Source organism: Grammomys surdaster, unplaced genomic scaffold (genome assembly GCF_004785775.1).
Source record: "Grammomys surdaster isolate TR1022 unplaced genomic scaffold, NIH_TR_1.0 185, whole genome shotgun sequence".
NCBI lineage: Eukaryota > Metazoa > Chordata > Mammalia > Rodentia > Muridae > Grammomys > Grammomys surdaster.
In genome coordinates, this window is record NW_021604630.1 from 15,925,085 (window position 1) to 15,938,181 (window position 13,097).

The following is a 13,097-nucleotide window of genomic DNA, read 5'->3' on the forward strand; positions in this document are numbered from 1 at the left end:
AATTATTAATGTATATTTGATGTAGCAATGGGAAGAACACCAAACTCAGGTAGTTACAACCTTACCATTGATGATGGAAGTTCTACGGGGACTAATTCTTTCTTTTTTTTTTTTTTTCAGGATAAAATAAAGTTTATATTATGTATGTATCATGAATTGGGGTAAAATTTACATATTTAGAAAATTCACATTAAGTAATTGCAATTAAATGTCAAACTCATTTTTCCTAAAGAATATTATCCAAAAGAGGAAATATTTCACCTTAATCATTATCAGTAAAAGACATTATTTTCCGTAATTATTAAACATGAATAAACAGGTGTAGCTTACTGTTGGTAATCTACTTGATGATAACATTATGAGTGAAAACATTATCATTAAGAATATACAAGGGAATATTGTCACATAATTTTCATAAAAGTTTGAGCTTAAGAATGATAACTACAAAATAAATAAAATATTAGAATGTTTCTATAAAGGGCTTGTACAGTAGAGACACCCAGGTGATTTAGAACTTTTTAGAGTCCTGTTGAGAGAAAAATATAGAGTGAAAATAAGTCAACCATATTATTCAGGAATGGCATGTTAGTTTTTCAGTGTATGAGAATATATATATATATATATATATATATATATATATATATACACAAATATATATATGTAAGACGCCTTCTCTAACTAAACAGAGAAGGGGGAGATGCCAGAAGCCAGGACCCTCGCCCTTACCCTTACCCCCTACCTTTCCCCACCTGCACAATGTCCTCTGAAGCTTGGCAACTGCAAGATCCTGCTTAGCAACTGCAGATAGACTCAAAGCAGAGTACCATGTCTTCTTAAGAATAGCAGGGAGACCATAACTCAAGCAGTGTACCATATCTTCTGAAGAACTGCAGGTAGATCATAATTCAAGGCAGTGTACCATATAGACCATGACATGTTTCAAGGCACAGGCCAAGAAGATTTTGTACTTTTCCACCACCTGGACCCTCTTACCCCCTCCCCTTGTAAAACATGCTATAAAAAAGGACTAATTCTTTCTATGATCACACGTGATGATAGAAAATAGTTTTCTCCCCTATATCAAGCCAATAAAATAAGTAAATATAAATTGGCTCTATTATTTGATAACTTCAACATTATATGTTCTAAATACTAAAGATTTTTCCCTAGGGGACTTGGACTTTTCTCATTTTAAAATTATCCTCTAGAAACAGAACAGCTCTCACCTGAAAAATCAGTGCTATCAAAAACATAAAATGAAGATGTTTAATTCCCTTTCAAACCTACGTTAAGTTCAACACAAATCAATTAAAACAGTTTTCAAGGTCATAAGGGACCCATGTTACATTTGGAAGGCAAGTAAATGCATAAAATTATCATCTATGCTGTACTTAATTTTTAAAAACAAGCAAACATTTTATTCTGTGGCTAATGTGTTATAATAATGAAGGCTCCTTTCTATCTCAAGAACAAAATAATGCAACAGCACAAATAAAGACATTTTGTTGTTCTTTTTGTTTGTTTTATTTTGTATAGTCTTCATATACCAGTAAAAATAAACTCTTTAATAAATAAATATATAATAAATATTTGTAAATTGAAAAATGTATAAATAGGTCCATTCTTCTAAAAGAAAAGTTCCATCTCAGTGTGGCATGTTTTGAGGATCAAAGTCATCTAGTATTTTTATTTTTTTTTTTTATGTATAATGTTATAACCTTTCTACAAGGTCCTCAGAATTTAGGAGGCAGTAATCATGTCATCTCAATCCACTTCTTCAACATGAAGTATCTATTTTGAAGGTAATTGTCCAAGTAAACATTATCCAGAGACGTGAGGCGTCAGCAGCAAGGTTCACATTATCCACAGATTAACTGATTTCAGCGTCAGTCTACTGGTACGACTGAGCCAATGTGTCTAAGGAACTGCAATCCACTTAAAAAGAATTATCTTGCTTTGCTTCAAGTTAATTCCTTATTCTTCCCAAATAGAGCCTTTCAATGAAAAGCAGACTCTGTAATATCCTGAACGTCTTCTTCAGTGTTATTTAACAGCAGGAACTCTGATTTTAAAATAATGGCGCTAGGTTCATCAAGTGTACATCAGTAGGTCTTTGTATAATTCTGGAACTCTTTCTGGGTCTACTGGTCTTGGTAAGAAATGGGTAAACTTTTGATGTCTTTTGGACCTGGCACCATCTCTTGGAGTTCCATCCTTGTTAAGTGCTACAAAATACCTGCGGCCAGTGTCTCCATGTTTATATATGTTGGATGAATAGGTATTATACCAGTTCTCTTCAAATTGTTCCCTGAAGATGCATTCAGAAGTCAATTTCTCCTTTAAAAAAAAAACAAAAAAAAAGAAATATAGAATTTTAGAAATGCCTTCAAGACAAATTCCTTACAAAAGTCTCAACTCTGCATTATTATTTCTTTGCTTATAGATATAGCCTTGTCATGTCACACTGTAATGTTATGTTTTCATATTGTTCATACAGCATGTGGAATTTTCCCCCTCTATATCACTTAATCTAGTCAATTAGTTCAAGGAACTTTAGACCAAATTTTCCAATGCTCAATTTTATTTTCAAATATACAACAAGTATTTTGAGCTTTCCTGTGCTCTGCGTTATCACCACTCCACCGACATCATTAAGCAATCTGTAGTTCATCCTGTCCCACCATGAGATAGATACCCAAGGCACAAGCATCAAATCTCTACTAGCAATTTGGACAAGCCAAGATCTTGCTACAACTTAAAAAAAATTCTAACTCAAGTTCATCACTTCAAATCAGATATCATCTAATTAATATATTGTTCAATGATAAAGTCTCCATGATTAACTCTTGAGTGTGCTACCATTAATATCAAAAAAATGAAGTAGAGATTTGATGCTTTCTTATTTTTTCAAAATTTTCTCTCTGTATCTCTCCCCTCTCTCTGTGTGTGGCTCTCTCTCTCTGTCTTTCTCTGTCTCTCTCTCCCCTCTCTCTGTGCATGTGGTCATATGCAATACATATATTTTAAAGGTGAAACCACATTGTTTATTTATTCCAATGCATACCATGAACATTGTGTGCATGTGCTATTTCAAAATTCTATGAAATGTTTTGTAATTCTATCTTCAGATTACTATACAATGCATACTTTTGTCTTTATCCAGGGCTGACACCCAGAGTTCTGTTTCTGGTAAGAGTGATTAAAATATAGAATAATTGGAAAGATCTGGGACAGAAAGACCAGATACAATTGTAGCAATATTGGTTGAAATTTTAAAAAGGGAGACTGAACAACTAACTACATTATGACCACAGTATGCTTAAATTTAGAATATTAGTTTCTAATTTCCACATGCATCCATATGTAGAAATATCTGTTATGTCAGCTATATGTAATAATGTCTATCAGAAAATATTTATGGAGATTTTAACTAAAATATATAATCATTATCTCAAGAATTATAATAATCATTTAAAATGATAATACATACTGATCCATAAAGTTCTCCTTTGTCATTCATCCCAAGGTACAGGCCACTGTCCACACCTCTGATGCTGACCAGTCCCACTGCCACACTGATAAACTCCAGGATACCTGAATTTATAAGCAAAACAAAGATTTGGGTTGGTTAATGAATATATAACTACAGAATGGACAGCAATAAATATCAACACTTTTAAACATTCAACAAATAAATACTTCACCATGACAGGTGAACAAAGTTATTCCTGGTCTTCTGTGACTCTAATAGTTAATTATAAGCATTTTCCATGAATTATTTGGATTTTGCTTACAACAATCAGACCAACTCTTACACTTCATATGGGTCTAACTTTATTTTAAAGCTTATAAAGGGCTTCTTCTTGGCTGTAAAGATGGATCAGCAGCTAAGGGCATTTGCAGCTTGTGTTGAGTAAGATTTCCTGTCAACGTGACACAAGATAGAGTTATCTCAATTGAGAAAATGCTATTAGGTTTGCTGGTGGGCCAGCCAACTGTGGGCATAAGGATCCCTTGTCAGATGGTCCTGGGTACCATAAGAAAGTGAACTTAGTATGCCACATGAAGCCAGCCAGTAACAGTACTGCTTCCTTTACGTTTCTAGGCTGACTTTCCTCAGTGATGATAATGATCTGGAAACTGAAAGATGAAATAAATCCTGTATCCTCTGTATCTCTCCTCTGTGTGTGTGTGTGGCTCTCTCCCCAAGTTTATTTTAGCTCATGTTTTATAACAGCCATAGAAGATCTAACTAAGACATTGTTCTTGAAGAGGACTCAGGTTTGGTTCCCAGCACCCAAATGGCATAAAACCAGCTACAGGTCCATTTCCAGAGAATATGACACCTTCTTCTGGCTTCCTGGGACATTGCAGCACACTCGTGGCATATAGACATACAGTCAGGCAAATTCCATACATATAAAATAAAATTCTAAAAACAAAGAGCTAATAATTAATATCTACCTCAGCTTTAAAAATAATCTCTGATAATTAAAAGGGAAGTTTTTATTCCCATGCTAGATGGAAAGAAACTGAGGCTCAGAAACATTGACTGAAATGCTAAAGGACCTGATCTTTGTAATTAATAAAAATGGTGCTGGAACTTACGTTTTCTGAGCCCTAGTCTAATGGTTCTACTCCACGCTCCACGGCATGGTTTACTGAGGGAAGCACAATAGTTTTTAGACTTTGTAGATTGCAAAATGTGCTATATTCCATGATCTATAAAAGTCTGTTGTGCAGTTCAGAGAAGCAATAAAGCTTTGTAATTCAATATATAGGATGACAAGATACTAAGAGTTTAACATGCAAATAGATTTTTTCTGTCCATAATGTTCTGAAGTTATTTTGATTTACTAGGAGGTAAACTAATTTTGAAAGTTCTCAACTTAATACACTAACAGTCTACAATTTTAAAAGACACAACTTCTATCTCTGGGATACCTTTTTCTTTTTTCCTTTCTCTCTCTCTTTCTTTCTCTCTTTCTTTCTTTCTTTCTTTCTTTCTTTTTCTTTCTTTTTTTCTGTACACACTAACCTTTGGAATAATGATAAATTTTTTATTATTCTTTCATAAGACTGCTAAACAAGTATTACCATACATTCTGTACTTGCATCTGCCTTGTGCCTTCACCCCTTTACCCCACCCTAAGCTCTACAAATAGCATAAATGTGTACCAGTTGCCCTGACTCTTGCTCTTAAGCCATTTCTTGATTTATTGTACAAGTTCCTGTTTGAACTTGTGATACTCTCAAGGCGAAGAGAAAGTACAGAATCTGATGGTTTGCTGATATGGAAGGCTCTATTCTACCCAAAGATTAATTCACTCTTTGGCAGACAAACAAACAAACAAACAAAAAGAGTAGATTCTTATTAAGGCAGATGAGCTCTTTTGAAGGATTAAGATTTCAGACTAGTAGAATTCTAGAGCTATCAAGGGATCTGACAGCACAATACCCTACTAAATAGCCTGTAAATGGCCTAAAAGAGTAAGTGTCCCTAATGGAGAGGCTAAAGTGCGGAAGATAAGATGTATCAGGAAGGTTTAGGCTTCACAGGGCACAAGCACTCTGACAACTATGAACTGGAGGAGTGAAGGAGAATCACAGCCACTAAGAAGCTCCCAAGTGGAAGAGTCATGTCAGGAACGAAAACATAAACCTGAAACATAATTGGCATAAATACATATAAATGGAATCTCACCCAGGATATAATTATAAATGCATAATTACTTTAAATTATATTGAATATTCACCCAGATTAAAAAGGGCGCATGGCTGACGAGCACCCCATGTTCCTACCCCAGGACGCACTCCACCTACGCTTTAAATCTTATCTTCAGATAATGCTGTCCAAAATATGTAATTACACAAGTAAAAATGATTACCCATGTCTTTTTTAGAATAATTATACCCAATAGTTTTAACATTTTAAACAACATATAAAACCATATACACAACCAGGCATAAATGATTTTTGCCATGGCTCATGGAATTGATGGGGGAAACATTACGTGTGGGTTTTTTTTTATGTCCCTCCTAAAGATTTTAGCCACACTTTTAAATTCTGATCCTTTTTCTCACCAAAGAAATAGTATACCACCTAGTAATTTGTAATCGTTTGATTCTTAAATGAGATTTGACAAGTCTTTCTTATTTATAATATGAGGTGGCAACTAAGCTAATTCTTTCCCAAAGAATAGACATGAAGAACTTTCCTTAAGAGGTAATCACAGATTTTAGGTAGATTTTCTAATGCCCAGTGTCCCATAAAAAAGACTTGGAGGTCCTTTGTCTTCCTGGTATCGTTTTCAAAGCTGGCCTTTTCTTAAATCATAATAAACAGGTGAGTCAACCCACAACGCGACCACATCAGACAAATCTAGGGAGAGTAAAGAAGAATAAAGGAGAAAGCTTTAAAAGAATATGTTTGATCTCAGGCTACACTTTTTTCTAAAGGAGTGATTCTATGTTTACGTGTTAGGTAAAGTCTTTCGTCTATACTGCAGTGCAGAAAAAACTCTGCTAGGGAGATTCAGGAAGCTCAATTAAGGTATTATTTTAGCCTCGCTGCTAACTCTCTGATGATGTCCTACTGGTATAGTTTTAAGTTTTTAAAATTCTGAGCTTTTATTGTTTAAATTAAAATTAGTATAACATTATTTTAGTGGTAGGTAATATCTTAAATAGTCATCCTTGAGGGTTTTTTTTTAATATTTTAATGTTATAGAAGTCAGTTTTCTTTAAAGGGGGGGATGTTATTTAATACTTAGTTACTAAGGCAATAGCAAAAGGAGAATGGAGAAGCACACAGTGTTGCACACACTAAGTATGACCTTGTCCCTCATCCTCTGGCAGTTAGTTAAGGTGTCTAGGCCACTCGGAGCACTAGAAGTATAAAGAGGCTGTTCCTTTAGGTTCACATACTAATATGGGCAGTCTTTCTTTTATGTAACAGTGAATATTTTGTTTCTCTATAGAGTCTCTCACTAAAACATGACTTAAGCCAACACAGAAGCATATTTTCCTAAACAATCTTTTAACATATAAGTTTTACAGTGTATTAGTAAGAATATGCCACACCCATTTCTAAAGGATCAGATTTCAGTACAGCTTACTGAATGTTACCACATCTTCGAGTATCCACCAATCTCTTCCAATAGAATCTGTCTTCTAAGGAGACAGAACACAGTGGAAGAGATAACACCCACATTACAAGGGGCTTAAAGGAAGTGTTTCCTTACCTCATTGGTATGTTGCAGAAAAGTCGATATTGCCTGTAGCCTACCTTTAACTTCTGGCTGCCTTGCCTAAAAGCGTTACCACATTTGGGGAGATTTTTAATGTAATGAGTACAATACAGTCATTCGTAAAGGAAGAGAAGTAAACCAGCTGGTGTCAGGCAAAGCAAACTCTTTAGAATCATAATGTCAGCCTCCTCCATTTAAAAACAAAAAACAAAGAACAAAAAAAAATCCTTTCCAAAAGTGACCCCAGGTTGGCCACTAGGTCATGGCACTCTTGACTCATTGTCAGTGGGAATTTGGAACGGCTCAGTGGGAGCTGCAAACACGTGGGGTTTTTTAAAAGTCAGTTTTCTAAGCCCTTAAGTGCTGCCAAATGACCACCACATGGTGCGCCTCCTCCCTTCTAAGGTTACAAATGCTTCTCCAGTGGAGATTTACACTTCACCAAAGTTTTAATGAGCACTGCAAGTGCATAAAGAAATTGGAGTGTAAGAAGAAGAGAATGAGACACGAGAGAGCCACTCCGAAATGAGATGCTCCGGAAATGCCACACTGAAAAGGAAAGATGTGTGTCGCGATTCCTCATGGTGCTGACAAATAAAAGACATTGTGTTGTTGTTGGGTTTTTTTTTTTTTAATAAAACGACACCCTTCAACGACATCACAGGTTAGATAAGGGAAGTCCCTTGGGCGTGTTAGCAGGTTAATTGATGAAAAATGTAGCCACAGGGGAAGTATCCTGGGATATTAGGATCAGAAAGCACCTTTAGCAAACTATCTGATTTAACCTGTCTTGTCTGTTGTGCGGGCAAGAAAGCAAGACTCACATGGGGGGGGGGCACTTGCTAGCTACCTGCCTGGCTGGGGAGTCATTAAGAGTGGATACTTTACTGATCTAATCTAGAGTCCCTTCATCCTATTAACCCCTTCTGCTCCCAGGCATTGCTGTTGTATGTAGAAAAGATTCTCTGTGTTCCCAGCCATATCTTCTTTCGCTTCCCCCATTTCCTCTTACCTAAGGTCAATACCAAGATCTCTGCTTTCCAGTTTCGCAATTTCTAAAGGGAATCTTGGCCAGGTGGGCATGCTCAGTCCTTCTCCCTCCTCCTTCTCTCCATCTCCCTCGCTCTCCACCCCCAACCAGAACAGAGAACTGCAGCCAGGCAGTCCTATGAGTAGACACGTGAAGATTCACATCCTGTTTAAGAACCATCCCTTCAGAGAGAGACACGGGCAGACTAGCCGCATAACTGCGGGGCATGTTTTAAGAACTGGAATGCTTCCCGTTACTAATTTTCAAAAAAGGTAGGCGCAGAACTGAAGAAGTGGAAGAAAGAAAACTCTGTATAGGAACCTCCTCAAATAATAAAACTGACTGTGAAGGAAAGACTGCAGGCAAGGCTGAGGGACAAAATGTGGTTCCTAGTCCAACACTTTGTGCCCCAGGCAGCAGAGAAAACAGAGCAGCATTGTACCCCGGAGTGAGGGACCCATCCTTCCTTTCTCCCCCTGCACCAAGAGTTGTGCTCCTACAGGGTAGAACAATTTCTCACAAGCCTGAGCCCGGAACCACGCACCCAAAATGTCTAGGGGCTCAGGTAGCACACAGCTCCAGCTCATTCCGTTCCGCCAGCTTGGAGGTGGGAGGCGAGAAGAGGAAGAGGAGGGGAGTTGAGGGCTCAGGGGAGGGATGCTTGTACCTACCGAAGAGGCTGTGATCCTGCCGGGTGCCCTGCACAGTGCCGTCGGGCAGGATCTGCAGGTGGAAGCCGGTGCGGCAGTAGAGCTGCCGGCGGCGCAGGATGCCGTGCAGGTGCGCCAACTCCACGGAACCCGGGCCGCCGCGGGCACCCCGTTCCAACGCGCCCCGCCGCTCCCCCAGCAGCGGCGGCCGCTCCCCTGCAGGAGGCAGCAAGAAGTGCGACCCCACCTGCTGGCCCAAGCCCTCCAGGCCGCCCAAGAAGGCCCCGACTTCTGTCAAGGGAGCCATGGAAGGGCCGGACAGGATGACTGAAATTCCAGAAGACAGGAGACCTCTCCCCCAATAAAAAGTATAGCGAGGGTGGCGAGGTGAATGCAGAAAAATTATAGCCAAATAAGTACCAAAAAAAGCTAAGGCTGGGTTACTCCTGTGAGGTCCCTGTAGGGACAGTGCAAGGCACTGGCACCGTCTTGGATGGATCTTCTCTCCTTAGGTAGGTGAAAGCTGGTTGCTGGCCTTGCAGAAACATCTAGAGCTGAGGCTGCTGATTTGGGGCTGGGGCTGGGGGCTGGAGCTCCAGCTCAGCAAACTGATCAGATCAGAGTCCTGTGTACATACACTCCCGGTATATATGCGGGTCCTCTTGACATATGCTAATGAAGTCCTTTCTTGCGCGCCGGGGAGGTTGGTTTTGTTTGAAATCTTAAACCAGCCTCCTCTCTCTACACGTTTTGCTCCTCGGAAGTGACTAAAACGGTGCACTTGGAAAACTCATTCCTGCACTTGGCCAAAGTCAGTCAGCTAGCAAATTCGGGGAGGCTCAGTAGACAACCTGGAATACTAGGTTGTCTCTGAGACAACCACGATGTTGTTTAGCCGCTGCTGAACAACCAACCACCTTTGATGTGAGCTCACTTGCAGAGATAGTTGAGAGAAAGAGCCCAGCTTGCAGAATATAGATGGGGCGGGGTGGGGGGGGGGTACAGAACCGGAGATACGTGGAGGGGGGAAATGAGGGCGCTAGAGAATTGGACTCCTTGGAGCTGCTGGGAGCCTGCAGTGGACAGGTGCAAAGAAAGGCAAGGAGGAAGAAGGGAAAGGGCGTTACCTGAGGCTTAGACCTGCCCAGACACACATGAAAGGAAAATCAAAGCTTTGACAGTTTAACTCACTAATTTTAAAACACTAATAAAATGTACAAGCATTACTCTTTTCTTTTATCATTTAGATGGGGGATTTTCTTTACATAATCAAGCTTAGGGTAGAAACGCCTTGCCTCCCCCCCACACCTCCTTCTCAAGTTCTCTTTAATGTTTATCTTAGCTCAGCAAATGATATAACCAGGATTGCCTTATGTCTATGGAAATGATAAATTGTGTGTGGAGGTCCTGGGCTTCTCATTAGAATAGTCGAATAGCACAGTATAATCATGAATGGTGCGGGGGGGGGCGGTTAACAGTACATTCAAATAGGCTGGTTTATGTCCTTATAATTTGCTGTGAATGAAAAATACTATCTACAATAGTGATATAAAGGATAGATGCCTTTGTCCCCTTATCTAAGCTAAGAACACTTCCTTTTGTCTTAGCTGTAATTTCCTAGAAACTGACGTCGTCGTCGTCGTTGTTGTTGTTGTTGTTAAATTCACTCTTCAAGTATAAAAATGTCAAAGTAACTACACAGAAATAATTTTGGTTCTTGATGAATATCAGAGATTTCAAAATTACTGGTAAGCTTTAAGAGTGCCTAATCATAGTTGCAAAATAAAAACTTGACCTGAAGGCATTAGAAGTATATCTAGTGAAATGTTAAGACCTTGTTCCACTGAACAGCCTCAAGAGCTGGCTAGTGAAAATCTGTAAGTGGCAGAAAAACTGAGAATCACTGATCAGATTTACTCTTTCCCTGTGCGTAGAGTTTCAAAGAATAACTTAAGATTAGAAGCTCAGTCTTGTGTTGTGCTCTAGTCAGAAAAAGCCTAGACTTGGGAGCTCAGATGGATTTGACTGGCTTATTTTATTTTCTCTGAAGGCTGGCTCTTCCTCTTCCTCTTCCTCTTCCTTTTCCTCCTCCTCTTCCTTCTCCTGATCCTCCTCCTTCCCTCCTCTCCTCCTTTCTCTCCTCTCCCTCCTCCCCCTTCTCCTCCTTCTGCTTTGGATAATTAATTGGCAGGTGCTTTAAAAGAGGTAAAGTTACACTTTTTTGTCACTCCAGGTCTAACTACTGACCCTTGTAGAACCAGGTTATAAAATAGACCTTAAAACAGTGATTTACTGTTGCTAGACACAAAATAAAACAAAAGCCCAGGCTAAAAACAACAAGCAGATCAATTACTTTAGAAACATATATCAATAACTCTCTTCTAAAGGATGTACCAGGTAGATGTCATATTATTTTACCTTTCAAATAACTGCAGCCTGTTTTGTGGTGGGACCCCCAAATCCACCACAATCAAGATTTCAAAGCACATCTGTGTAAACATTATCACATCAGTGTAAAGCATCAACCAATGAGCTTTTACTTTGAACCAAATCTTCTTAATTGCAGTGTTAAATCAAAGAAAGTTAGATCAAAGTTCTGTGAATCTCATCGCAGGATAAATAAAGTAGCCAGAACATACATTGATCACTTTTAAAGAGGAGGCGCTTAAAGGTTTTAAACTTAGATCAAGTGCCTTTTAAATGAGGTCTGTTTCAAGATCTAAGTTGCATGCGACGGATAATGCTGTTAATTATTCCACAACATATTATTGTCACCTGCTCCTGGAGATATCAGTTCAGTGTGTATTTCCTCATGCGAACATTTTTAGTCCTGGTGTGTAATTTATAGCCATTAGAATTCTTAAATCTCTTGTATCACACACACACACACACACACACACACACACACACAACCAAACTTTTCAGGAATAGTCATCAAAGTCCAAATATTGTAATAATGGACCTTGTCTGTTATAACTTTGTTTTCATGTGCCTTAGCATTTGTATGTGTTTTTTTTTATCACAATATCCCAATACAATAAACATAACCAAGTTACTGAGGAGGAAAGTCCTGTCTTCAGTTGGGTTTTAGTTCTGAGGCTAGCATCCTTATTTGTAAAATAAAGGCAGCCCCATTCCTTACTTCACTGTACTCAAGGTTGTCCTGAGACATAAATGTGCAAATACACATCCGAAAGAGATTTTAAAATGACAAGGTTTCCTCTGTATAAAATGCCCTACATACACTACTTCAATTGTTGAGCAAGTTTTTCTTTTAACTTTATAATTCAGCAAGTGCAATTTGTCTGAAATGCAAAATAAGTTCCTTTATATATAAGCCCAAACCAAAGCTATTTTATAAAAGACCAGAATAGAAACCAAAAGATAAGGGTTTCTTTTGTTTGCTCTAGTCATGTGACAGGAAAAGATAACGTTAAAGTTTTTTTTTTTTTTGCACATGCTATGATGATATCATGGGAAGTTAAATAATTTTGAAGAGTGTTTTACAAGGGTACATTATTCGACTTTTAAGTATACACTGCAATCTAATCAACTTTACCTGTGCTTCCTAGAGACCACACTTGCCTTGCTGTTGTACAAATATAAGGTATGATTTTTACTCACACAAAATGTAGTTTCAGACCATATAGTCATATACACCTTTTCAATCTGTGTAGTCTCATAACATTTGGTTTTCAATGACTCTATATTATGTGATTCACTTAAGAAAAAATAGTTTACTTAAAAGCCATGATTTATACTTTCAATAAAACAAAGGTCTCTATGTGCAACATTATTTATTACTTTTAATTTTAAAACATTGGTAGCAACATGGATATCAGTATATAATAAACTGAATAAGTAATGATAAACATGAGAAAGATATAGGAACTAATATCCATTATCTTTAGAATATGATATAAAATTTAAAAGATTGTATACAGAGTGTGGTCTTTCTTATAAAAGAGGAATTTTATATGTATGTGCTTATTTAAAATTAATTAGTTAATTAATTAATTAGAATATATGGAATGGAAGAGTGGTGGCACTTCTCTGAGAACATTTTTACAGAACTTTGCCTTTTTAAAAGTGTTTATTTTTTTTTCAGGTAAGATAAAATAAGGAAGGAGGGAAGACTAGAATTTACTCAGTAGTGTTGAATTACAA

General features: G+C 37.9%; 1 protein-coding gene across 1 annotated transcript; it reads right to left on the bottom strand.

Annotated features, from left to right (window-relative positions):
• Positions 1 to 1,510: 1,510 nt before the first annotated feature.
• Fgf20 (fibroblast growth factor 20) lies at positions 1,511 to 9,483 on the bottom strand. Its single transcript, XM_028768299.1, has 3 exons — positions 8,952 to 9,483; positions 3,491 to 3,594; positions 1,511 to 2,337 (listed from the first exon to the last, which is right to left on the bottom strand). The coding sequence occupies exons 1-3, from the start codon at positions 9,235 to 9,237 to the stop codon at positions 2,092 to 2,094; spliced, it is 636 nt and encodes a 211-aa protein (XP_028624132.1). The 5' UTR covers positions 9,238 to 9,483; the 3' UTR covers positions 1,511 to 2,091.
• Between the last annotated feature and the right edge of the window lie 3,614 nt (positions 9,484 to 13,097).